Genomic DNA, 26,695 nt, shown 5'->3' with positions numbered 1-26,695 from the left:
TTATGATAGAACAAAAAAAATCACTAAAGAAAAATATCTGCTATGTCTTGAGAGTATGACAGAGACAATACAACATATATGGACTTCATTTTCTTAGTCACTTGAAGTCATCTTCTTAATTACCTTAGAAATAATTAATGGAAACCAAGGGTCTGCAGACCTCAAATTAAAAGAATTTTTCTCAGTGTAACAGTTTGTTTTACTAAACAGAAGAGAAGCATGTTCACCTGTACCACCATCAAAACCCTAGCAGAGGTCCATATACAAACTGTCATCTTCCCACTCTCTACCCTACATACTTGATCTTTCCCATCTCACTTCCTTACTGCCACTAGAAAAAAGTACTTAGAATTCCCTCTACAAATCAAAGACAACTAGTACCGACTAGTATCATGGTTCAAGCATCCCAAAGATCCGCTCCATTCTTATCTGCCAATAAAGATGAACAAGTGAGAATATTTCCATCTCAGGACACTAAGATATGCAGCGCTCTGAAACATACCCAGAGGCATGATGGACAGACCTTTCACAGTCTTGCTGTTATTAAATGCACTCATCTGAGTGAACAAAGAGTAGAAGTGTTAAACAGTATTACAGACATTTACAGACATGCTAACCTTTTATTTTAGCAGACTATTACCACCTGGTTTTCTCTAATGCATTGAATTATTTTTAAAAAAACAGCAAGTAGCACAACTGCATCTAAGGCAAGTATGACGATTTCTCCTTTACCTACCTCTGCAGGTCTACTATTTCATTGTTTAATGTATCGAGTTCTTTAATTGCAGAAAAATCTGCTACAGAATTCAGTCCTTGAGTACTCTGAAAGATAAAAAAGAAATACTGTTAGTTTATAGTTTATGCTGTCCAACAACTATGTTTACTTTTTGTGACAGCATGAGCTATCCTCTTGTAACAACTGTTGGTAGCATTGTATTTAAAATCTTCAATCTTAAAAACCCAAACCAGTCCAGATGCTACGTTAACAGAACACAAAACATATCCAACGCATCTAATAATTCAAACAGAGTTTGTCTCCTGTAAACTCTTGAAAACATCTTCCACAAAAGCACAAGACCACCTGATCATACAAAAAAAAAATCTAGTTCTGAAATAAGCTTTATCTTACAGTTAATGTTTAGCTGGCGTCCTAGCATTCATTTAAGAGTGGTTTGGTTTGTTTACTACTTTTATATTTCTTCACTTTGGTGATCCTCCTGTTGCAGAGCATAGACACTTATTTGCAATGATTTAAGTGATATCAAGCTAGTTTAATGTGAACCTCCAGAGTACTGAATGAAACTTTGATAACCAAAGTCATACGTAAGTTACGCCCAGGAGTTCCCATTTACTTAACATCTTTGTAATAATAAGACATCAACTGTAATACAAATTATTTGTTTCAAAGAAGTACACATAAATGACTAGAGAACAAATGCTGAAGATACAAATTAGCAAATACTGTAATTGTTCTATTGTGCCTTATCACAACATGAACATGTTTAGGAAGCCATAGTCACTGTAACTACCTTCTATAAATCAGTTCCTTCAAGTCCTGTATAAAGTCATCCAGGACAAACACAAAGTTCAGAGGAAAAGTATATACATATAATTAAAAGAGGCAAGTGATACACAAAAGTTTTTAAATGCTTAAGTCTGTCTAAAGATAAATCAAGATTCTGTTAACTATGTGTTTATTCAAGCTTATACTCTGGAAAAAAAAAACCAAACAAGAAAACAAGAGCCAAGAAAAGACCTAAACAGTAAGCCTGAGCACACTGTGGCAGAAAATATTATTCAGCAGAACTATAGGTTATTCATACATACTTTACTACAACAAGTGGCATGAAATGAGAATAAAAAAACCCATACAGCTATTCGGAAACTGGTTAGTGTACAGCTTCTCAAATGGGCAAAATAGCTATGAAGTTCAATCCTGTTCTAAAGGAATTACACAGGAGTTTTGCAGAGTTGCTCATGGTGTTCCAATGAGAAAAGTTTTTACTTCTCCTAGGAAGGGGAGAGAAGGAAAACATAGCTACAAGTGCAAATTCTTTCCACACCTCCTTCTCTCATCAGTTAAAGAAATTCTGCACACTAACATCAAACTTGAACAAAATATAGTTCAATCTTATTTTCAATTGTTCAGGAGAACTGGGGAGGGGGGGAACAAACAACCCAACATTTTTAGCTTCAATATACAAGTTAACAAAGACAAAAGTTAGAACTACTTGCTGCCATTTACTACACTGCAGCATGCATGTAAACAATGCTTTGAGTTTTTAACTCAAAATAGCAATAGAAGTAAATGCCTATCAAAATTCTTAAGGAGGAACTTGCATTTAAGTTTAAATTTTATGGCTGGCAATGCAAGTGCAATTTGATGACTACAAACAGTTCTAGGAAAAGAAACACAGCAACAAGTACTAGACTGCTGCTGTACCCCATTCATGGGATCTGCATTCAGGCCTCAAAATTGAAATAAAAGTTACACTACTGTGGTAATAAAAGTCTGTGAGGAAACCAAACATTCGATAACAGCAACATACATACATATGCATTCTGAACATCTACCAAGAAGGATCACAAGTTAACTTTCTGTACTCCAAAAACATAATGGATTACCATTATACTTACTGATATTTCTGCTACTACCTTTATATTGGTCAATTCAGAAGATGAAGCCTAAGGTTTTTGGGTTTTTTACCATGTAAGCCACGCCACTTCAAGAAAACCAGCAAAAAAGTCTATTTCTGCCTATTGCTCTTATCCTTTGGGTTCAATTCTTGAGCAATGATCTTGGACAAACAGGTTCTTTCATATCAACAATATCTCTTTTGAAAAAGCTCAAAATGAGCTGAAGGTTCAGCTCAATCTAGTAAAACAAATTCTTGGTAAGGATTTACAGAGGATTAACTAAAAGCTAACTTACCTTCTTCCACAGTATTCTTACTCTTATCATTAATGTTAGTAATGCAAAAAAACCATATATATCGCACTGACGTCTTTGAGAGTTCTAAACAAATAATTTACGCACACAGAATAGCAGTAAACAACACTGATCTCATCTAATGTATTCTAATCACTAAATTTTCTGCAATATAATCAGTAAAACCATGGTTATTAGTCCTAATGATAACTGTCAGCTGTCACATTGGGATACTACTCTGTCACCACTTCCTCAGCAATTTCAACAGGATAAGACATAGCACTTTCTCTTTTAAGTTCAAGCAGCACATATTACCAACAGGTAACAGCCACAGAGGTCTGGATTCAGGGAAGAACCTTGGGGTTATTCCCAGTGATTAACACTGGAAATCAGCAATAATTTGAGATCGCAACATACTGTGACACTTCAGAAAAGTGCTGTGCTATTTCAATGATTAGGTAAGAGTCTTAGAAGGATGCTCATTATTAAACCGACAGACAGTAAATATTAGAAAAGCAAAGATTCTCTAACCTTGAGAAAGCAGAGTTAACAAACTGACAGAATAATAAGGATGAAAAGCAGAGTGGTGCAGAATGGAAAAAACAGTCCAAACTAGAAAAGAGACATAGAAAGGAAAGCAAACATACAAAAAAGATTAGTAGAGTTGCAAATAAAGCAATTACTTTTTAAAAACAGAATGTAAAAAGAAATTAGATACCAATTACAGAAACTCAAAAGTAGTGCCAAATTTTGAGTTTCATTTTTTCAGGTGCGAATTTTTCATTCTGTTTAAGAAAGTCATAGAATTAGATCAATGTTTTGCACAACCAAGAAAAGGTAATTCGCATCAGACTTCATGATATGTAAAACATGTAAGAATTTGTGATGACCTTTACCATTCTGATAAATACAACTTGAACTGCTGAGGTACAGCCTACTGCTGGATTAAGATAGATGGCAATCAACAGACTATGAAGACATTAAAACTATCTGTGAAGTATAAAATGGAGGACAATTTACTTTTATAACTTCAAATATATAATTCTAAACTGTATTTAGTCCACATTGTTTCCAGACTTCTTAAAAAAGATCAGTGTAAAAAAGAGAACTGTGAACTCCTTGGGAGAAAAACCTTGAATTTGTGCACGTTATTTCAGATGCAAACTAAAAAGTCTTTAGATAGGCAGTAGAAGGATTATTCTTTCAAAATAGAAAATAATGCTTTCTCAACATAAGATCTCTCCGCTTGGTTGGCAGGCATAATAAATGACAGCTTCATTTTGAAACATGGATGGAACAGTTATTGGTCAATTCTTTGCACCTAAGACTTGTTTTCTTCCTGATTTTATGATAAATTTTATGTATGTCAGTACTTGAGGTGCTTGTTGCATAGCCTTTGAAATTAACAATCTTTGAGATTTATACCAAAAACACCAAACCCATCCTTACCTTCTGTAAACTGACACCTCTGTCTGAAGGTGGAATCATCTCTGGAGTCAGAGCCTGAGGCGGATCAATGCCCTTTGTTAACTTCTGATTAATTAAATAGAAAGCCAAAGCAAACTGTTCCTTTGAAAGCTTTCCGCAGTCCTTTGTGTCACAAAGTGCCCTGTACAGAGAGGCACATGAAATAAATCCTCATTTCTGCAAGTACAGTCCTGTTTATTGTATTTGCTGTCATTTAAAAATGTGAAAATTGCTAGTGTGTATCTCCTCACGTAAAAAAAAGTAATATAGAAGTAAGGCGTGGTAATAAATAGGAAACATTACTTGAACGTACACAACCACTTTGTCTTTGCACACTAAGGTCCACAGCTTTGTTACAGCAAGTTCTGATCTGGTGAAAGGCAGAATCAGGGCTGTAAGTCACAAACACCACCTGAGTATCTGTAACTGAAGTGCCTTCTAAATTAAAGAACTGTTCAAAGCCAACACAAATTTTCCCGAATTTCCTATATTAGAGGTTGTGTTAACCATACCTTGGAGGAAAAAAAAAAAAAAAAGTTTTTCCTATCAGAGTGCCCCGCAATAGCTTATAGTGGGGAAAGAATTAAAAAAAGCAGTGGGTGTCACTACTAGCTCTAATGAAAGACAAGTAAGTTGTAGAATGAGATGGGCCATAAGCCTCGCTTGCTAAGAATTTCATACAGATGATTCTCTTTACCAGCATATGGATAGTATCAGTGTTTAGATACACAGCAACACTATGACGACTTTAAATACACAGGATTAGCTGAAGTGCAGTTTTTGTTTGTAACAATCTGTGTTCAGGCACTTTACCTCCTCTCCTAAGACATGATGCGTAGCATAAACCTGTTTTCCCCCAATTTCTGTCCAAAAGTAGAAGCAAATAAGTTACCACTGCTTATACAGAGGCCACGCTATTATATACAAAAAACAACTTTCACTTTGCAGAAATGTCAACGTAGCACTTTTCAAAAAAAGTGCTAGGAAGGAGCGAGAACCATGCCATCATCTAAACAGCTGTCATGGAAAAAAAACCCCTACCAGATATGTGCAAGAAGAGCAGAAGGCAGTCCCGTCTTCAAGAATAGTTCTCTGGCTTCCACGCCTGACACAAATCCATCCATGTCCTTGTCAGTTTTCACAAAGATCTCATCATACTTAATTTTGTCTGCAGGCGATACAACCCACTGAAGCGGGTGGTGATGGAAGGGGAAAAAAAGAAGAAAAAAAAAAAAAACAAAAAACAAAACAACCCAGAATACTAAGATATATGCAGTTCTGTTTTCAGATAGTTACAGAGTTACATAATTCAAGGACTACAGCACAAATCTAAAAAGTGATATAGGTGCCTAGTTCATGAACCAGTTTTATCTTCCAAAATACATATGCAGAGATCCACAAGCAACTCCAGAAGCAAAAATATTTACATCAGTGAAGCACCAAGGCTGGTTGGTACTGCTCTGCCTCTTTGCCTATACATTAAAAACATTCCCTGGAGCCCAGATTTCCCCCCAGCATGGGGTTGTGCCCTCATCACTGTGCTCAGGCACAGTCCTGCTTACTGTCTGGTGCTATCAATTTTATTCCTCTTTACACAGCTGGAGACCTTTAGCTGCAGGGACCACTCAAGCCCAGACTGTTAATAGTTGGCACATTCTAAATTGTAGAATTTACCTCCAATCAAGGTAAAGGTGGGAATTAGAGCCACTTCTCTTACTTCACCAATTTTTCCAAACACTAAACTACTTTAAAGATGTTTGGGTTTTTTGAGTGAAAATGGCTTCAAGTGCATGCTTATGAATGCTAATTAATTTCAGCGTACAAGGACACTTAAGAGGTGAATCCCAAATGGTGCTGTACACAAAACATACACTGAAACACTCATCCAGAATGGCACTGCTTTGTAATACATACAGCAAGAGTTACCATCAGTCCAGTAAATTGCCAGATGAAAACCTTGGCACCTCCAGAATTAAGATGCCAGTTTCTTACTGATTACTCATAGTTGAGTACCCAAATGTCCAAGCAGTATCTTATGCATTAAGTAGTACAGTTCTTACCTCAGATCGCCTTCTCAGTATCTTATTTGGAATAGAACTAGTAAGTTATAATCTACTCGGAAATACATTTTCGAGAATTCTGGATTCTAAAATGACTAGGATTAAATAAGATGTTTGGGGGAGGGTAAAGAGGTGTCAAGCTTCTTAATAATCACATTCAGAACAAACACCAGATCTTGTGTTTAGGTTGATATACTAGACCTTTTGTTTCCTTTTCCCATTACTTGCATTCATCTATTCCATTTTCATTAACGCCTTCTTCAAATTACATGTATGTGCACACATACAACTGCACATACATGCTTGCCACAATTTGTTCTAAGAACTTGTCCATATTCAAATCAGTCTTCAGCCAGAAGACTTATGTTCTGCAGATGTGTACCTGGACTACATTTTTAAACACTTTTTCTTAATATTCTGACCTGTGAGTTGAGCTTGATGCCTTGAAATAATTAATTTAAAAAATATCTTCAAAATCTTTACTAAATAATATTCTCTTATCCAACAGTTTATATCTGAAGACATCTAGAAAAAGCAGAACAAGATAAATTTTATACCTCTCCACCTGGTCTTCCCATCAGCCTCCTCAAATTCATCAACCAATCAACAGGGCAAAAAGGAAACTAAGAGCCTGTATCAAGACTCTCCTTCCAGGCAGTCTCCAAAGCACAGCATTAAGAGCAGAAATCTTGTAACCCCAAGTAACTTCAGAACTTTACCTGCGTTAATGGTGTTTTGGCAGCTAAAATGCCTACAGGTGGCAAGGACTGATGAGACTCTTTGGTAGATGTTGAAGATGGAATTAATGGCATTGCTCCTGGAACACTGATAGGTTTTCTCTTGGATGGTGGCACCAAAGCTGCAGGCAAGGACATTGGCACTGGTTCTTTCTCCAAAGCACAGTATACCAAAAACATGGCCTGAACAAGAAAACAAGGTGTGTGGATGTAAATACATAAGAAATAAATATATAAATTAAAGAATTAGTTAAGAAATAACTTTGTAGCATTTTTTCATTATGCTTCTCCTTTACAAGCTCCCTCAACCGAATTGCAGCTTATTGTCTTCTGACCTATGTTCTTCATTACTACTTTCTTTTGAGGTTCAGCGCTTAGCAAATGAAATTCAGTATCTTTTAGAACTTTAAAATGATTCTCCTCAATATTACCAAGTTTGTACCACCACTTGTGGAATTTTATTTGAAAGAACACTTCAAAAAAATTAATTTTAATGTATTCACTGTTTTTCCAGGAATCACTATTCTTTTATTGTGGTTGTATGTTTTAATAATTTTATGACTGTTGTTCAAGACACAGAACTGCATCTAAAACAAATCTTACAATAAATTAAATTGATAATCGGTAAAGTACCTCAAACATTTTCCTAGAGCATATCAATCATCTGATCTCACAGCTAAAAATCTGAAGAATTACAGATTAAACACAGGAAATCAAATATAGTAACAGTTAACTACTAGGGTCTTAAAGGAATTGGTTTCAAAACCAACTCCAGCATATAGGTGCCTGAAAATGACTAGAACAATATTCAAGAAAGCAATTTTTACACTTTTATCCTTTCTCAAAAATACACGACAGCAGAAAAAGGTAAATTCATCATGTTTATATTACAAAGAAACAAAGAAAGGTTTTGATGTTGTCCGTAACATCAATTCTTGGCAATTAAACAGGTATTTTAAATTTTTTTATTTTATTTTTTAATTTTGACTCTGAAAGCATGAGTAAAAGTTTAGTTTGTAGAAATTAAAATTAAAGGCTGGCTTTAGTCCCACCTGAGGACAGAAAGGTCATATTACTTTCTCAAGATTCTCGCAACACAGAATGCAGTTCGGATATTTTGTTAGCTTTTCCAAACCTTTAAAATTAGGTTTGATATTTCTCTACATAAAATGAAACCCTCTCCTCCAGCATGAACACATAATTCCTTCCTCTCCAATTCACTTACATGCAAAAACAAGCTGAAAGTTTTGAAAGTTGATGCATGGCTACTATCACGTTCAAGACTTAGAAAGACTTCAAAAACAAGAGCCTCCCTCTCTCTTCTCACTTGCCATCTCTTGGGTGAAATGAAACTTGCTTACGACTTCTTACACTATTTCATGAGTCCTGGCATTAATAGTGTTAAAATTCTAACTTGCTACAAACTTCTGAAGAATTTATACATAATTTCTTTAAAATTGTCCTCAAAGTTATCTTGAGACATTCAAGTACTACAACACTAAAGGTTAAGGTAAAACTTATTCACTGAAAACACTCAGTCTTGTGGGACAGCAGATCACAGGTTTAAGTTTTTAATGGCTCATTTAGCCCACAAAGAAAGTTACTGCTGTGTATAGAGAGACATTCAACAAACTGACAGAAACATTAAATAGTACTAAAACTTGATTAAGGTCTCGGAATAAAGGCAATAAATGAATCACACAGTCAAAAATTAATACACAATTCATCTATTTTAAACCCCTGCCATTAGGCTTTCAAAATCCCAAGAGGCAGAAGATACTTACAACTGCAAACTCATCTCGATCCAACATTCCATCACGGTCAATATCACTCAATTCCCACACCTACCAATAAAAAGCAGAATATAGGGATGTTTGCCTGAACTGCAGCAGTTTCCTATTTAAAAACTCATTAAAAACAAATGTGAGAACAGCCTCCTTCCACCATACCCTAAGTTCTATTAAGATTAACAGCATTAGTTTTCAGTGAGCAACATACATTCATATAAGAAGAGAGATTGTTAAGTTGGAGACTGAGTACACTAAGGGCACCTTGACCTAAACCAAGTGTTAAAGCAATACACTGTAGTAAGAGGTAATCTATCAAAATATCAAAAGTTTTGGGGGTTTTTTTACAGTTTAATAGTTATACATGTGGGCACTCCATAAGATAGTATTTAATAGTTAGGCTCATTACTACAAATCTTCAATTCGAAAAACAGATATTGCTGAGCGTAGCACAGTTGTTATTTGTGAATTAACAATTAAGAAGAAAGATATTCTTACTCGTCCTAGGATATCCACTGGCAGTTTCGAGTTAAGGAGTACAGGTTTCACCTTATCACCTGACAACAGTCCATTCACAGGATTTAGACTGTCAAAAATAGCATCATACTTAGCCTTGTCTTCCAGCTGCAGGGGCAGAAGAAAAATATTACTTATGGAAACAGTCACGCTCCTAGCCTAAGAAGTAGTAGTTCTTTCAAAAGTGTTAACTTTAAGTTACAGTTGGAAACACACACATTGCAGTTCCTGGTGCTTACAAAGAATATCTTTTTCATATTTTCTTTTAAGTCAGCTAAAGAGTCATCCAAAACCCAGTGAGATTTATTCTTCAGTTATTTTCACAGCTTCAGGTAACTATTCCTCTTCTTTTGTTTCAAATCTCTAAACATGAAGATGTTTCCCCAAAGTCAGGTGTTTTTATCAAATTAGGTCTACTAGCCCAATTACAGATTTCACACGAATGGTAATTTATCATACTTTATGAACTACAGCTACCAGTAGCATTATATTTTTCCTGACTTACATTTTCTTGCAAACCACATCATAGTTCTAGGTAATAGCCTGATCTTTATTTTACCTTAACAGCCCATGGTACATCACTTGATGCTGTTCCACTGAGTAGCAAAGGACTACTAGTATCGGTCTAAGGAAAAACAGGAAAAAAAACCCACATTAAAAGACACATGGTTCTGACCTTGCAAAACTACTCCCATATTTGAGAAGGTGTTCCTTCTCAAACCCAGAACTGCTTTTTAGTCACTCATACTTTAGTTAAGGATACCAAAATTTAGAGTAAGAAATTTACCATGTTTTTTCCATTAAGGACAACGCTAATAGAACAAATACCATATATAGATATATATATTCAAATTATACACAATTTTATATTCAAATCCCCACTAGAACATGTAGCACCTTATTCTTATTCCACGCTGCTTAATTTTCCCCTGTTGTAGGGTCCTATTGTCCTACAACATCACTTTCAAAAGTGTTTGGCATTTATACCAAACATTCCTCACTGTTCGCTTAAAAGGAGTTCTTAATAATGAGTCAATAGGTTCAATTAAAAAAAAGAAATCTTACAAATCTTGGTGGAGGAACAGGCAAGTTAAGACTGTTCAGGGAAACATCCAATCCATTCTGTGCACATGCTACAAGTCGTAAAGCCACAAAAAATTCCTACAGGAAAAAATGAAATTGTAAAGGATTTATTATATGAAAATACTCAAATTGCAGAAGAATTAAGAGCTTTTCTAGTACTGCTATATATACAGAGGGTTGCAAATGGCTTCAAAGGGGGTCACAAAGTGATAGAAAGCAGCAGTCAGCCACTGCTAAATTCCTCCAGCGAGGCAAAGTTTGTGATTACTAGCTCCAAGCATTTAGTAACTTCCTGGCTAGTGTAGTCAGTTCTCAGCACTCAGGTCTTCTATGGCAGAGCAATAAAAATTTAAAGTAGCAATTACAGCTGTTTATCTTGGAGGAAGTGAGTTGATCCCAAAGGTGGCAGTTGATGGAGTGGGAGGCAAGAAAGGTACAGCAATGAGAAAAATGAACCAAATGAAGTCTGGAGGAAAAAAAAAATAAAAAAATTGGTAGATGCTACAAGCTGCTCCTTTTCCTACCATGGAATGAAGTAGTTATGTCTCTACAGGCAGTTATTTAAATAACTATAGTTCAAACCAAACAGAAATGCACATTAGAGCTTTTCAGTAGCACCACTGATACACAAAAGTCTGACTGCCATACTGCTCATTGCTACAACTTTGGAAGAACTCCAAACAGAATGTACTAATGTCAAGCCCACTAAAATTAGATAAATAACAATTTTCAAGATTTTACTAGAATTTTAATTTCCACATTCAATTTTCTCCAAGATTAAGAGGAAAAGTCACCTTTGTAGTAAATACAGTATATGAACCCTTAAATTATTTTTCAGTATATTGTATTGCACAGCTACACAGCAGCTCATTTTATGACTTGAAGAAAAACTGATGAGGAGCTGAAGGCTGCTCAATTTATTGTAGCTTACACTGAAGTGGGAAGTACATATCTAGTTCCAATTAGAAAAATCTGAAAAAAAAAAAACCCCAAATCAGTTAGAAAAACTGCTTTCCTAATCCAGAAATCTTAACTTTCATCTTTTTTTCAAGGCTTGCTAATGGTTAGAGTAACCTCATACATCATATAAATAATCATACCTGTTTATTCAGGATACCTTTGCCATCAGTATCAGCTAAGTCCCAAATCTGAAACATAAAAATAATAGACACATAAGTGTTCCACAGGAATGAGAGGAAACTGACAAGTTCTCACTACATTTAACAATGCATTTGTGGATGAAAGTTCAGGTCTTAACTTTTATGATAGCACTTATTTGTGGTGACAAATTTAAATATCATTTTAATTTCCACCTTGAGCTACATACATAGTAGAATAAGCAAGGACACTGAAGCTGGAAACCATTGGATAGCACAACTGAAAACACATCAGGGAAGATCACGTATCCTGTAGTACCACTAAGTATTTTAATTTACACAGGATACTAACTGAAGCAAGAGACAGGATAATTATAATTGTCATTAAATACCTTTCCAAGTACCAAATCTGTCAACCCAGACTTTTTCAAGAAAACAGCTGCATCAGAAGCTAACACTCTTCCAGCATTAGCAGAATCAACCTAGGGAGAGAAAAAAAAACCTCACATGATAAATTAGCTTTAGAATTGATGCAGTCTCTTTACACAGGCTCTCAAAAAGCTAGCAAAGAAGAATGCTCAAGTTAACATAGTCACTTTGAGAACTATCTTTAGACTTTTTTTGGAAAAGAAAAACTCCCTTTCATTAAAAATCATGTTACATTAGAATTCAGACACTTTGACCTAGCTGCTTGAGATTTAATATTAATAGGCAGGCTTTGGAAGCTGGTATCTTAAGCTAACACTGCCAAATTTAAGACACTTTATGCATGTATATCTAAGCATCCTTCACACTCTAATATGTTTTACAATGTTCCAGAAAAAAACACTATTATCCCCATCTGTCTGTATACAACTAGAGACACAGGGAGATAACAATTTTGCCTAGATGACCCAGTTTGGGGCAGAAGCAAGGAAGGTAAGCCAAGTCTCCCAGGTCACAAGCCAGCACCCTAACAGAAGCTTTAGATTAATTCCACTTAAAAACTGAGGAAAAAACACTAATACATATGCAAACAATCAAATGTCCACTGCTGTAAGTTTCTAACCATTGATTATGCCTGGGTTTCAAGTTCTCCAGTTTCAAGTACAGACAGAGGCTCAAGAATTTCTCAAGTTATGCAGTAGATACGGAAGCTTGTTCATATTAGGCCATCATATTAGGCCCTGAACCTATCTAATTAGCCCTTCGTAATCACAGGATTTTATTCATGATGCCTGGAAAACATTTGATTTGTAAGGACAGAGAAGTCCCAGAGTTTTATTACATTTAATTGTCCAGATCTGAATTCATTACTGTTACGGTCTGAAAAAGACGACACTGCTTGAAGATACGTTTACCACCCTAGAAGAGGGAAATGCTTACTCCCTAAAGTGAAACATCTTTACACAATGAAGAAGTCAGTGATAGTTTTGGCAGAATATCAACCAGCATGCATTTCCTCCTGGATCAATAGGGAGATCATTAAAATAGATCATTAACCAAGCTCCTAAGCGAAAACAGTACCTCAGCTATAACTTCAGGTGGAAGAAGCAAGCAGTAAAACTTACATCACCTACATGAGGACAAGGGAAAGAGAGGAAAAGCTGTGAGTCTTTGAGAGCCTAAAGCAAAAGGATGCCTAAAAGGGGCACAGTATGGAGAGGAGGACTAAAGGAATCTTCAGTCAGTTCAAACTGTCAGGCTTACTACATCACACAGGTAGCTGTACAGCTCCTCCAGTTCTAGAGATCAAATAATATATTGCATTTTATAGATAAAAATTACATAATATTATCTCCAAAAACAGAGTCTTCCCATCTATGATCAGATGAGATGCCCCGAAACTCTGAAGACTTTGCGACATGATAAACATTTCAAAGGACAGTAGAGAGGCAACAGAGGTCACTTACTTTCCACACTTCCTGGAAAGAAAGAGACAGAGAACCAAAACTGAAATCATACAAATAAGTGAGCATGCACGGAAAACTGAAGTACGTGCACAGAAAGAATAACTTGATGCTGGCATTAGATTTCCCAGTACCTCCTTTTGAAGATCAGTGCTTTTTGAGCACTTGCTGAACACTGAGTCATCATGGCTGTCTATGAAATAGCCTGAGAATGCCTAGTGAAAACTAGTGCTTCACATAGAACAGAAAGTTTGGGAATACACAGCAAAACACTTGATGATGATGTATTGCATCACTTACAGTCTCATAGCTTTGTGTTTAAACAAAGACTATATTGAATGTTTTGTTCAGAACGTAAGACCAACCTTCCAAGTTCACAGGTGCAACACACACAAGGTGCTCAAAGCAAACAGCTCCCAAGATGGGCTTGGAAGTAGCTAGTGAAAGACTGCTGAGAATTTATCATTTGGAAAGCATGCTGCAGCAGATGAAGGTTGTCTGAAGACACTTCTTCTAAAAGTGAAGAAAAAACTCTGAAAGCAATCCCAAAAGCATCATTTAATATGAAAGTGAAAACATGTTTTGTTTTCAACATAACTAATATGATTTTACTTAGGAGAGGTTGTTTCCTATAATTGAGGATTCCCTGGTCAGGACAATAAAATTACAAGTACTACAGTGTTGTAGTTAGCCTGCTCCTCAGATTTTTTTAAAAAATCTAATTCAGTCTGTATGGGAGTGCTGTTCATACTATAGGTAAAAAGTTGCCAAGACACCCATCAAATCCCCTTTTCAGTTAGTGGAGTTGACCTTGCACATAAGCACAGTAATCTTGGCATCCACTCAGAAAACCTCCAGCCTAGGATTTTTCTACTCTTTAGGGAAAGTCACAAAGCAACACAGTATCAGCTGTGTTTATTTTTTATTTCCCCACCCCAACCCAGAGGAAGGTGACTTTAAGGGATTTAAGCAAGATTCTTGTTGAACCCAATATGGCTACAGTTTCTTTTTGTGGAACTAATTACCTAAATTTTAGAAACTTTTTTTTTAAAGGGCTGATTTCAATTTCTGTACAAATTCCTGAGCCTTGCATGCTGGGATGCAGCTAGTTACTAAGCATTAAAATACTGCAGAAAATTGGCTTACGTTTGACTACCACACTGAGAGGATTGCTGGTGTTCGTCAGTTATAACCAACTTCGTAGAGCTTTTTCTCTGATGCGCAAAAAGCTGTTTTCATAGTGGCCAAACACTCTTGTTTCAAGTTGTCTTTTGTAAGGCCAGAATGATTAAATATTACAAATGTACACCTGACATCATTAGGTCACAAGGTAACAGCGATAAGTACTTCAACACAGGATTCATCAAGAATTCATCAGCAGCTCAGGCATACTGCTTACCTGCTACACTGTGTCACATAGTTAAGTAATTTCCTTCCACTTTATCACATGTATTTACATGTATCCTTTAACCTCACCCTGTTTTGAGAGTCAGTCTAGAAAAGGTTAAACAGAAAAACTTTTGTTTGAAAGAAGCATGTCCCCATTGAAAGGTTAAGATTTCAATTGGATTTTAAGTACAAAGCCCAGGATTTACACCCATTTCACAACAGACGTTATGCCAGATTAATTACTTTAAGTTTGTGATAGAACTGGAAGTGTACTAAGCATCAGAGCTATTTCAGGTGATGAATTTATTCTTAAGTTGCATGGAACACTCTGAAGTGCTTCCGGTATGAAAGGATAAAAATCATACTCTACCAGCACCATAGGACAAAGTGGGAAATGTCTTCTAACATTTCTATTCTGGAAGCTGACATATCCTTATCTAAGGGATGGAAGGAAAAAGTTACCTAGTGCAACTGAAAATCTTTAGACACAGCTACTCGTTAGGACAAATGCTTGCAGAAAAGAGTTTGACTGAGCAAGTCAGAAAATGAATCCTCTGGAAAACAAATCCATTGGCACAATTTCACTGACAGTAACATCATGTTTAAGGAATCCCCATTCCTGTACACTACAGAGACTGCTGGACAACAAACACTGCTCCAATTTCACTAGGCTACATATTCCAACGAATGCAAGATGCTAAGTGACTTAGGAATCGGTATCACATTTGTGCTTAAACTCAGTTTCTTTATCCAACTTTCTGCTTCACGCTTCAGTAGTTAAGCAATTGCAGTCAGGAGGAAGAGACAGACAGGCATGGGCCAAAGATGATAACATGACAGCGACAGCAGTACTGAGCTAGGAAACCTAACGTGCAAAAAAATTAGTTCCTTGCCTTTCCTTGTGACCTTATAACGATCACCATAATATGAGATTCTCCTAAGGCTTTTAGTCCAATGCCTAGAGACAGACACACAGTGGATTTGTCCCTCAGACTGAAGGAAAACTTTGTGAGGGTGATACTATCTCCTTCAACCTTCAGGAGCCATACAAACTTAGATCAAGGTAAACTCTCTCTCCTTGTTTAACAGTTTCAAATCTGCTACTCTCCTGTAGTGAAGAAAACCCCTTGTTAATGTAAAATAGAAAGATCAAACTTTCCAGGCATCATAGGCTGATACACTTTAACTGCTGTTTTATGTGCTTGATAATGGGACTAATACTCTGAGCACAATCCAAAAATAGAGCATGGATAGAAATCATGGTCTTCTCTCTTCCCCAGCAGGTAACCTTACATTCTAATGTTGACGCCCAAAAGAAGTTCCTAAATAAAGAGGTCATATACGCTATATACTGTCTTAGGACAAACAGACAGGAACATTACCAGTTGCACAAAGATAAAAAAAATCCCTTCCTCTAAAGTTGGTTTTTTACAGTGTTCATCAGGTCTTTCTATTTAAAAAAAAAAAAAATCATCTTTAATTGTTTTATACAGTCATTCATTTAGTTTACATTTCCTTGAAAGTCTTCACATTATTTATGTTCATACAATAATGTATATTATGCACATGATACAAAATATTGCTGTTACAGAGTAGTTGAAACAGCTGTTTTTCAAAAAAGCTGTATTTACAGGAATTAATACACCTTATTTGTGCTGGGCCTAAATATAAAAGAAAGGTGATACATAAAATTTTTATTATTATATTTTCATATATATTTTATTTTTACTTTATAAAGTCAAAAGATTTGTATCTGTTGAGTGAAGCTACAAGGACTACATGCATTCTTTTGGCATTCAGCAGCCTTCCACCCAAATTTCACTCCTTACAGCATTCTGTAAGAACCTCTGGGGATGCTCCGAGAGAGATGCAAGTCTTACATAACGCTAATGGTACTACAAACACAAGAAATTGAGTTTCACTTGTAAAAAGGAACAAAAATCTCAATATAGTATTTCACAAGAATTTACTCCATTCCAAGAGCTAACAGTCTGTCATAACTGTAAAGTGATGTATGTCATATATACCTGGCAGTTCCCTCGCAAATTAAATAAGTCATCTTACAACCAATATTAAATTTATACTGATACAGCTCAAACCTAAATGTTAGCTACTATAAAAATCTATTTTAAAGCAGACTAACCTTCCTTGAATTTTTATTGTTTACACACTGTTGGCCATGCTGCAGTTCATAGCAAAATAATATTCTTTCTTTTAAATACAAAATAAAGTTTGTTCTTTCAACAAGAAGATACATACCTGTCTATAGAATTTCTCATACACAGGATTTGCACTTGATAGCTGTAAAAGAGAGAGAGAGAGAGAGAAAATTAACCCTAAAGATCCATACTTCAACTCCTCTCTCCCTGGATAAAGATATAAAACAATTCCTATTGGTCTCCAAAGAGTCATTAAGCATTTATATAAATCTATTTATTCTGTAAAGTGATGAGGACTATGACAGCTCTTCATGCTGTAACTTTTAGAAGACTAACTTCTTGTTTTGAAGTCAGTGATACTAACCACTATCAGATTACTATCAGACAAGTCACCAGGTTAGGCAACATTAAACAAGAATTCTTAAGCAAGATCATCTATAGGCAAAAGAAGAAACCTGTAACGATACAGGCTAGGAAGTGCTCTCTAATGAGTACAAAGCAATATAATTTTGTTATCCACTGCACCATTCTTTAGAATTTAGTGTCATATGCAACTAGTCGGTAAAATTTTCAGGTATCCAAATTAACTCCTGGATTCACAACTAAATCCACAGCAATGGAACCAAATTAAGAGAGAGAGTAATATTTTATCTTGGATTTTTTTAACTGGAATCCTTGCCAGAGTTAAATTCTATCTTAATTCCACTGCCATCTACCAGACATTCAGTGCTCACCTAAACTTAGGTGGACAAGGATAAAACAGCTTCTTTGGAAAAGGCACATTCTTTATGAATTTATTTTTAAACCATTCTTAGAAACTCTAAAAACGCCCAAGGCCTGAAACCATGCAAAACCTACTATCTTGGCCTATACCAAATACCCTTGCCCTAGAGATTCCCAAGAAATGTATTGTTCCAGTTACCTCTCTTCCCCGACGTAAAAACAGGCACAAAATCAGACACTATCTTCATGAAGTACGTGTTGCCTAAACCAAAGATTGTGTGCATGACTGGGTACATTTACGCAGAGGATAACCCTAGAATTATCGCAATGTGTTGCCCTCACAAACCCAGCTGGAACAACTGAGCATAATACAAGTTAATTACACAATATTTACTAAAAAAAACCCTAACCACCTAAGTTTGAATATCATCCAAAAATAGAATTCTCCCCCTTAAGAGGAATATAATCTTAAAACACAGGATTTACAGACCTTTGTGCAAACTGAATCCGAAAAGGTAGCTTTGGCTTTAAAATTTAGAAGTTTGCATCAAAATATGGACACCAACAGTATTCTAGATGCTGTCAATCATATAGTTGTAGAAAACACTTTACTACAGCACATATAAATGGTGACAGCTTAAATAAAACCACATATATTTTCCTACAGCAGTAGCTAATAAAGTTGCTCTTTTGGCTAAGCACTTAGATGTTCACAGGTGCCGATTATCAAAGAATATTAAGAGGGGAAGTCTGGCAGAAATCAGGGGTTTAGTGTGATCCTGTTCAACTACAGAATGTGTGCAGTATCACCAGAACATCCTGAAAGATAAATTATAGAAAATGGCTAGAAATAACAGGAGAACTTTCATTCAGACCTTGACATCTGCTCATTCAGCAAGTACACTGCCCCAGAGACACTCAGTTTCTTCTAAGTGTCTGATTCTCTAGGTTTTGGGTTTTTTGGGGGCTGGGGGTGAGTGGTGAGGTTTTGAATGTTTGTTGGGAGGTGAGTTAGAAGTACCTCTCACATAGCCAGACATGAAAAATCACATATGCTGGGAAACCATCATTTGTATTCACTCCAATTCCTCAATTTATATAGCTTAACCTTGCTGTGACTTTGCTCTGGTACCCAAAGACTTTTATTTTTTCAGCCATCAACTAAACAGGCATTTACACATCCCTTAAAATAGCCTGATGAAATATATTCTAGTTCTGCCAGACTTCTGACTACCATAACACCAATATAACAAACAACACTTTCAACCGCTTTCCAGCATGCTCCAAAGCATACTGTACTTTCTTAACTAAACCTCAAATGCTGTACTTACCAATTCAGCTACACTTTGAATAGCAATCTAGAGGGCTAGTTCTCCTAAACACTCAAGTATTTTACTCACTAAGTATTACTTTGTTATAACGTAAAAGAAAAGGCACAGAATCAAATTAAAGCTATGAGCAGAAAACTAGAAGAGAGTTGGCCAGTGCATATGCTAGAAGTATCAATTTGCATGCATCATCCCTCTTGCCCAATATCACCCTTTGTTCAGCCAAGGGTTTCATTATTACAGCCAAACCAATCATTGTCACTCCTGGACAGGAAACATCGTGTTGAAGTCCTGCAATGAAGATACTAAGTGCAAAACAATCTTTTCATTCAGTACTTAGAGTACGAGCCAGTAATTCTTATTTATTTCATTAGTGTTTCCAATACTCATTTTAACATCAGTATCACTCCAGTAACTGGAATTTCCTGTGACGCCAAATAGAATAATAGTAGTAAAAAAGTTTCCCAGGCTATTTTACTAGTAACAGACTTGCTTTTCCTTCAAAGTATACCCCACAATAAAACAACAGATACAAATACAGTCTAGGATATACTTCCGAGATAAGCACTTTGAAAGTGCTGCTGTAGAATTTACCTGGCAAAATTCTTTTTACGGGATTTGTAACAACCAATTGCAGAGAGTAAATTCACCTTGTTTTCAATGCAAAAAGGGAGGGAGGGAGAAAAGGTCAGATTCCACAGCGTACAAAAATAGAAATACATTATTATGACTCCCTTTAAAATAAGTTTATCACTTCTAAGAATAACAACTGTTCTAGTAATTACCACCTTTGTTAAAAACCTATGAACTTTAGAATACTAACCTAGGCAATAAAAAACACCTTCAGGGATACCTGCCTTTTTCATGTCCTGTTGTCAATCAAGCCTTTATATCCCCATGTTTTCATCCCTCTAGCACACTGCCATTTAGGTGTAGCAAGATACCACTACCAGTCTGTTCACCCCATCCATCCACAACCTTCCTTTGCACAAAAAGGTTTAAAAACAAAGCAAAACAAGCTGTCCATTGAGAAAAAAAAAAAACAACTTTCCCCTTCAACCCAAATGAGAGAGAAGGGGAGAAACAAGCTATTCTATCTCGATTAAAATCCTAAATACTGCATTCTATCATGATGCAAAGCTCTAGGATTCATTTTAAGAGTTTCCAGGCCAAACGACACAATCTGGTCATAAATGTTCTTCACGTAGTCAGCCAGCCAAAAAGCAGGTAAGTTTAAGGCAAGCTGGTTTTCTTACGATGTCCTTTCCAAACAATAATCAACTTGTCTCTTTTTTCCCCTATTGCTTTACTGTTTTATCTGAAGTGTTTCGTGGTAAAAGCTTTCTACCACTTTCCATTATATTACTGAGCACATCTCCTACAGCAATAACAAAAGTAAAGATAAGAAAATATTTACTATAAATTTATATACAAATATTACCACATACTTCAAAATTCAGCACTTTCAATCTCATTAAACAGCTGAAGCATGCACAAAAACTCTGCCATCTTCTCTCTGCATAGATGTCTGTCACTGCATAATTCAGAATGGTTTGACTTCATTTTCAAATCACTACAGGAAACCTCCACCATCTTCTAATCAGTACTGAACAAAGCCTGTATAACATGAAAGAGTAGCTCCACTGCCTTTTTAGATGCAGCTACTCTCCAACATGGTTGATGCAATTCAATCAAAAAAAATTAAATTCTATCTGCCTTAGGAACAGTCACCCTCCTCTATACTCAAGTTTAAACACAAACACACATGCATACTCAGATTTCCTCATCTTTCATGGAGGACAGAAAGAGGAACAACAGATGTCTCACTCCAGTAAAAAGAACAAACTAAGATCTTATTTTATCATTTTGTTGATTTGTTAAAAAAAAAAAAGAAAAAAAGAAAAAAAATCCAAAGTTTGCCAGAAATCTCAAAAGCTTTGGCTCTACATTATATGTAACTTATATATTACTATGAGAGTGCCATTCACACTGCAAGTATTTACATCCTACGTATTCCAGTAACAAGACGTTAATCCTGGCAATGCCTGCGTTAGACTGATATCTGCCTAGTTTAGCCTCAGTTGTAATATTCAATGCTTCCCTTCAACAACAAAGCACAGTGTTCTGGACTCCGTTACAAAATACTGAAGTTTAAACTGAGACTTACAGCTAATTAGGATACAAATTGATATTACATGACTTTGTCTTGTTTACCAAAGCAATTCATAACTACTTTAAGACAACTACCACATTTTTCACAAGAAGCATTTCACGCCATCAGGAAGACAAACACAAAAAGTTATCTTCCTGTTCTCCCTGAATATTTCTTTACAGTCCTTCCCCAAACTGTGAGCTTCCCCCTCAATCACACATAAGCAGCTTTTCAGAATAAACCACAAGTTCAATTTTCAAGAGCAACAAGAAGGTTTTGAATGTCCTTATCACACCAGCTTTCAACAAACATAACCTCCCCACTCTCAACATGCATTTTCTGCATCTTCAGTTTTCTGTTCTTGCTCCCTAAATGAAACAGGCCAGATAAGCAACTGTCCTCGGCAGGTCAAAAATACAAGTCCTCGTATTGGCTATAGCTTAATTTGGGTTTTCCAACAACAGATGACAATTTGTGAGATAGCAATGGTTCCTTCTCACTGATGTTGCTCGGTTGTTTCCAAGCTAAAGGCAACCACAACAAAACATTCACTCAGTAGAAGTTTCCTTAGAAGTTCCATATTAAATTCACAGTTATGCTCAGACCATAACACTTACTGAGCAAATGCAAGTGGCAACAAGATGTTGCAGAATGGGTTCAAAACGGGGAGATAAAAGAATCTTCAAATTATTGATAAATTGGGGGGAGTAAGGAGAGAGAATCACCTTCAATTTGCAACACTCTTTCAAGCATACTTGGTGTAATAAATTTCACTACAGCTACACAGTCCTGAAATATTTTTACTAATCAGCCAACAGAATACAATTAGCACCAAAAAGTTTCAAATTACTTAAGCAGAGCTTCGATATTCAAATAAAGGATGTCTAGCCCTCTCAGACACTGCAGCTGCAAAGTCATCTGAAAATACCCTAGTCTCATTTGGAAATACCCAGCCTCCTAGCCATGTTAAATCAGTCAAACCAAACATGAGAATGGGAAAAGAAAATTTGACACAATTGTGAGCTTGACTGCAGGTTAATATGCCTCTTATTCTCTGCACGTGGTCTACAGCAGAAAGTAGCGATCTGCATACTTTTTATTGCTGGTGTTAGTACCTGATCTAACTGCAGCAGGTAACCATGCCCCCCACCCCCTATACTGTCATTTTCACTTCCTCATGCTCATCTAAACAGATTTAGAACACTTAATTTGTTATGACTTTTCATAACCCTGGAATTCCAGAAGTTAGAACTTATATTGAAGAAATTATCTTTAGGCTTGCTTGACTAAGATGATTCTTATGCAATGCAAGAAGAAAAAAACAAACAAACAACAAAAAAGAAATCCCCACACAAATGGTCAACAACAACAGAAATAGCTTCCCCAATTTAACCACTGATGTAAGCTGTAGTCACAATGGTTTTAAGGATACTGGTGATTTTTCTGCTTCTGTCAACATTATTGCGTTTTTATTTAGTTCCCCTTCCGTGTGACCAAAAAAGTAAATAAATTCTACAATGAAAGGATTACACTGCCTGTAAGCAATAATGTCTTGCTGTAGAACACACCAGAGCAGACACTCCTTCCCTCTCCCCAAATAAAGAGCCAGAAGAGCCCATGCCTTTAGACCAACAGAATTAAGGGTGCTGGTCTACGAAAACTCTTTTCCTCTTCAGTAAGGAGATGTTCTAAACTTTTTTCTTTTGCTTGAAGACTGTTGAAAAAGACACAGAAAAAGCTAACCTAACATTTTTTAACATCAAAGCTAGCTTTCACAGAAGGTACTATACTTTGTAACTATATATCTTTAGACATGTTTATTTTCTCCACATATTTGAAGTTCATCTTTTCAGTGAACTATCCTCCTTTCTTTCCTTGACATAGTTGACAATTTTCTCAAGTCAGCTACATGAGTAACTGCAAACTGAGTAGCCTTGATGCCAACTTTTTAAGTTTACTTCTACATGCTTAAGTGATTCACGCTTATTTACCAGCTTTACTTTCTGTAAATGTGACAATTAATTATCAGATTGAAACATCCCAAGCCAGGAGAATGTGCACCCATAGGCCTGCCTCAGGCTCATATCAGGTAGGAATGCAAATTTCTCACGTCACTGCTAAACGAAAGAAAAAAGTAACAAAAAGTGCAGTTTATTAGCTATGAAATCTCTGGGGAATAAATAAGACATAGCCCTAACAGTACAGAATTACTTGTACGAAGCAGTTCTGCTACCATCAGGAAAAAAAATGCAAGCAACAATTTAGGCAAAGTGAGATCACCTGAGCATGAAATGGTGCCACGATTCTCCACATTTTAAGACCATCACCTGCAAAGCTCTTCACTATCAGGGACCTGTACAGGCAGTATACAAAAATGGTGTCCCCACGCCACGGGGCCCACCAAAAAGGTAAAATGACTTCCGAGCGATAACCTTCGGAGCTAAGTTTCAGTTAAACCAAGAAATTAAGCTCTCCCTTCCAAGCTAATCTTCTTGCACGCTGCCCGTTAGCAGGCTGACGCTGGTACACCGCCAGAGAACCCCTCGGTCCCGTTTCTCCCCGTGCTGTCAGCTGCAGAGCTCCGGGAAGCGAGCGGGGGAGGCGGGCAGGGCCGGCGGCTGCCCGCACAGCCACCGGGGCACGGTTACCTAGCCCAGGGCTATCGCGTTTCAAACCCTCGGCGGACGCTCTCCTCGCCTCAGAGTTCACCACCCGCCTTCAAAATCTACGGGGCGGGGTTCTGGGGGTTTATTTTGCTGTTTAGACCAGCCGTCCTGTCTCTTCAGACAAGACAAAAGACCAGCCGCGATTACGGCCGCCGCAGCCCAGACCTCTGCGGGCTGCCGGGCGCGACCGCGGCGCTGCCCGCCCGGAGGGGCCGATTCCCGGCCGGGGGAACGACCGCGGCTCCGGCAGGCCGGCTCCCGGCCGCGGGCAGAGACACCTGCAGCCGGACGGGATCTCGTTTCACGCCCGCGGCGGCCCCGGGTCGCGGCTCGGGGCTCTCTGCCACAGACACACACCCCTCGCTCGCCCGCCCCCCCCTCCTCAGCCGCCACCTGACAGCGCCGGCGGCCGTTAGAGCGGCCGTTAGCGCGGCGGGGCAGGGCTGAGGGGCGGCGGCGGCGGCGGGCACACAAAGCCGCGCCGCCACGGGGGCCCTCCGGGGAACGCCGAGCCACTCCCCAGCGGCGTCGAGGCGGCCCCGCCGCCCGCCTCAGCGCGGCGGGAGCGGCTCAGCCCCAGGCCCTGGCTCCTGTCCCCAGCACCCCCCCACACACACACCGCCCTCCCGCCCCGGAGGCGCCAGGCCCCGGAGCCCGCCGGCAGAGGGAGGCGAGCGAGCGGGCAGCGGTGGGGAGCCCCCCTCCCCGCGCGAAGGCCGGCGGGAGGTACCTGTGTCAGGGAGAGGTGGGCGGCCATGCTGCTTCCATCATGCACCGGCCGGGCCGCAGGAAGGACGCGCCGCGGCCCCGGCACTTCACGGCCCAACTTCGGCAACTTCCCCAGCCGGCCCCGGCCAAAACCCGGCACCGGATCCCCGCCCGCCCGACGGCCGGAGCCGGGGCCTCCTCCGCCAGCACACGGCAGCGGGAGCCGCAAGGAAAACCGGGCGCCGGAGCGCGCTCGCCGGAGCCGGAGCCCGAGCCCACTCGAGGCAGCTGCAACAAAAACCCGGAGCCGGAATTCTTGGCCTGATACGGTGGCCGACGTTCCCCGCTCCCGGTTCTTGACCTGTCCCTTACCTTCTCCGTCGGCCCAGCTTCTGCGGGAGATGCTTCGAGCATTTTGAACGGGTACAGTCCCCCAGTTCAGTCGCGACACAGGTGGGGGAAGTCCCAGAACAGGAGGTGCATCAGGTCTGGGCTGGGTTGCAACAGAATTGGGCACCGGGCCCAGGAGGAAGCAGCCTGTGAGCCCAGCAGGATGTGCTGACCCGACACATCCTCTCCTGGCTCAGCAGGAGCAGCGAGGGGCAGCCCCGGGGCTCGGCCTCTTGCCTCTCTGCCCCAGACCCCTCCGCTCACAGGGGATGACGCGTCTGCCCACGCAACTCTTGGTTGTACGCGTCCATCTCCCAGTCTGACGGTTTGTGCTCGGTGGAGCGGTGCGGGGAGCGGTGGGTCTTCTGCGAGGGGAACAGCAGAAAAGGGACGAGCAACCCTTACGGCAGGAGAAACTGTGAGACAACATAGGCAGCAAGAGAAAGAGGAGCAAGCTGGAGTGGGAAGCCAGCTGCACCACATTCTCCTAACCCATAAGAAACAGTTGTGTACAAACGCTGGAAGCGATACTCGTGTCACCACTTTATTTTCCTGCTCTTTCTCCCGCTTGGGGCTCCAGCTTCACCCAGGCGAATTTCCCTCTGCCACAACAGAGCCAGGGAACAGGAGAGCACGAACGGACCCTTCTGTACCTGCTCACTCCCACACACTGGCTATTTCAGCTACTATTCCGAGCTCTCTGCGCTACCGCATTGTGCGTCAGTCACTGAGGGTGGAGGGAAACCATTCCTGTTTTTTTCCTTTAGACCAAGATGGATTAGGCACAAATTTAAACTTGAAATACACATTTGGACCAGTAAGAGGAAACTACCTGGAGTCATACTTGATTATTGGAAAGGTTTCACAATGTGCTTTGTTTTCTTTCTCTGTTCTTAATTTTCTACCACTCTGCATTTTTTTGTACTCTTCAGCTCAGTTTCATGCTTGTGCTAACGCTCATGCCCCACCTCTGCATCCTGTCATTCCTCAGCTGGCAGTCATTCCGAGCTGCTGCTCCTCATCATCTGTCATGAAACATGTGGGATCCCTCCTTCCCACCTATTCTCTAATAAAGGTTTTATAGAAGCTCCACTTTACCGACCTGTTTCTCAGTCATTGCTTCAGCAAGAAAAAGAAGATATGGAGGGGAAGAATATAAAAAGCAAACAGAACAGATGTAAAAATATTCACACCATTTACATGCTCACTGTTAAATCTCTCCTCCAACCTCACACTCGTTTCCTCCTAAGTAAAATTCCTAGAACATAGCGCAAGCTATTATACTTCTAGGTTGATTTTTTTCCTCTTTGATTAAAATTGGAATACTACCCCACAATAATTAATACCTGGAAATTAAACCAGAAGATGTGAAACTACAGCTATGTCCCCTGGGGATGGCAGTATTTGAGCCCATTGATATTTGGGAGGGGGCCCCTCAGTAGAGATTTGGGGGGCCGGGGTTTCTGTTAGCTGCTATGATCTCGCATGGATGCCCTTTGCTCTGTCAATTGTTTCCTCCTTCTCTCAGTCTCCTCTCCCCCCTGCGAGGAGAACAGCTACAGCTTGGCAGCAGACTGGTGGCCTCTCAGGAGAGAGGTTACACCCAGGCTGATGT

General features: G+C 38.8%; 1 protein-coding gene across 1 annotated transcript in view; it reads right to left on the bottom strand.

The window, feature by feature from the left end:
• EPS15 (epidermal growth factor receptor pathway substrate 15) overlaps positions 1 to 24,840 on the bottom strand; it is a 51,928-nt gene extending 27,088 nt beyond the window's left edge. The window contains exons 1-12 of the mRNA XM_049809351.1: positions 24,713 to 24,840; positions 17,214 to 17,255; positions 12,069 to 12,158; positions 11,680 to 11,727; positions 10,562 to 10,657; positions 10,056 to 10,121; positions 9,479 to 9,604; positions 8,978 to 9,037; positions 7,176 to 7,376; positions 5,438 to 5,583; positions 4,379 to 4,538; positions 737 to 822 (exon numbers count right to left, since the gene is read on the bottom strand). Of these exons, the coding sequence (XP_049665308.1) occupies positions 737 to 822; positions 4,379 to 4,538; positions 5,438 to 5,583; positions 7,176 to 7,376; positions 8,978 to 9,037; positions 9,479 to 9,604; positions 10,056 to 10,121; positions 10,562 to 10,657; positions 11,680 to 11,727; positions 12,069 to 12,158; positions 17,214 to 17,255; positions 24,713 to 24,739 (1,148 nt within the window). The 5' untranslated portion in view covers positions 24,740 to 24,840. The remainder of the gene's footprint in view (positions 1 to 736; positions 823 to 4,378; positions 4,539 to 5,437; positions 5,584 to 7,175; positions 7,377 to 8,977; positions 9,038 to 9,478; positions 9,605 to 10,055; positions 10,122 to 10,561; positions 10,658 to 11,679; positions 11,728 to 12,068; positions 12,159 to 17,213; positions 17,256 to 24,712) is intronic.
• Between the last annotated feature and the right edge of the window lie 1,855 nt (positions 24,841 to 26,695).

The sequence above is a fragment of the Accipiter gentilis genome, chromosome 8, assembly GCF_929443795.1.
Source record: "Accipiter gentilis chromosome 8, bAccGen1.1, whole genome shotgun sequence".
NCBI classification, from domain to species: domain Eukaryota; kingdom Metazoa; phylum Chordata; class Aves; order Accipitriformes; family Accipitridae; genus Astur; species Astur gentilis.
The sequence above is the reverse complement of the archived record's forward strand: the minus strand, read 5'-3'. Positions and strand labels throughout refer to the sequence as shown.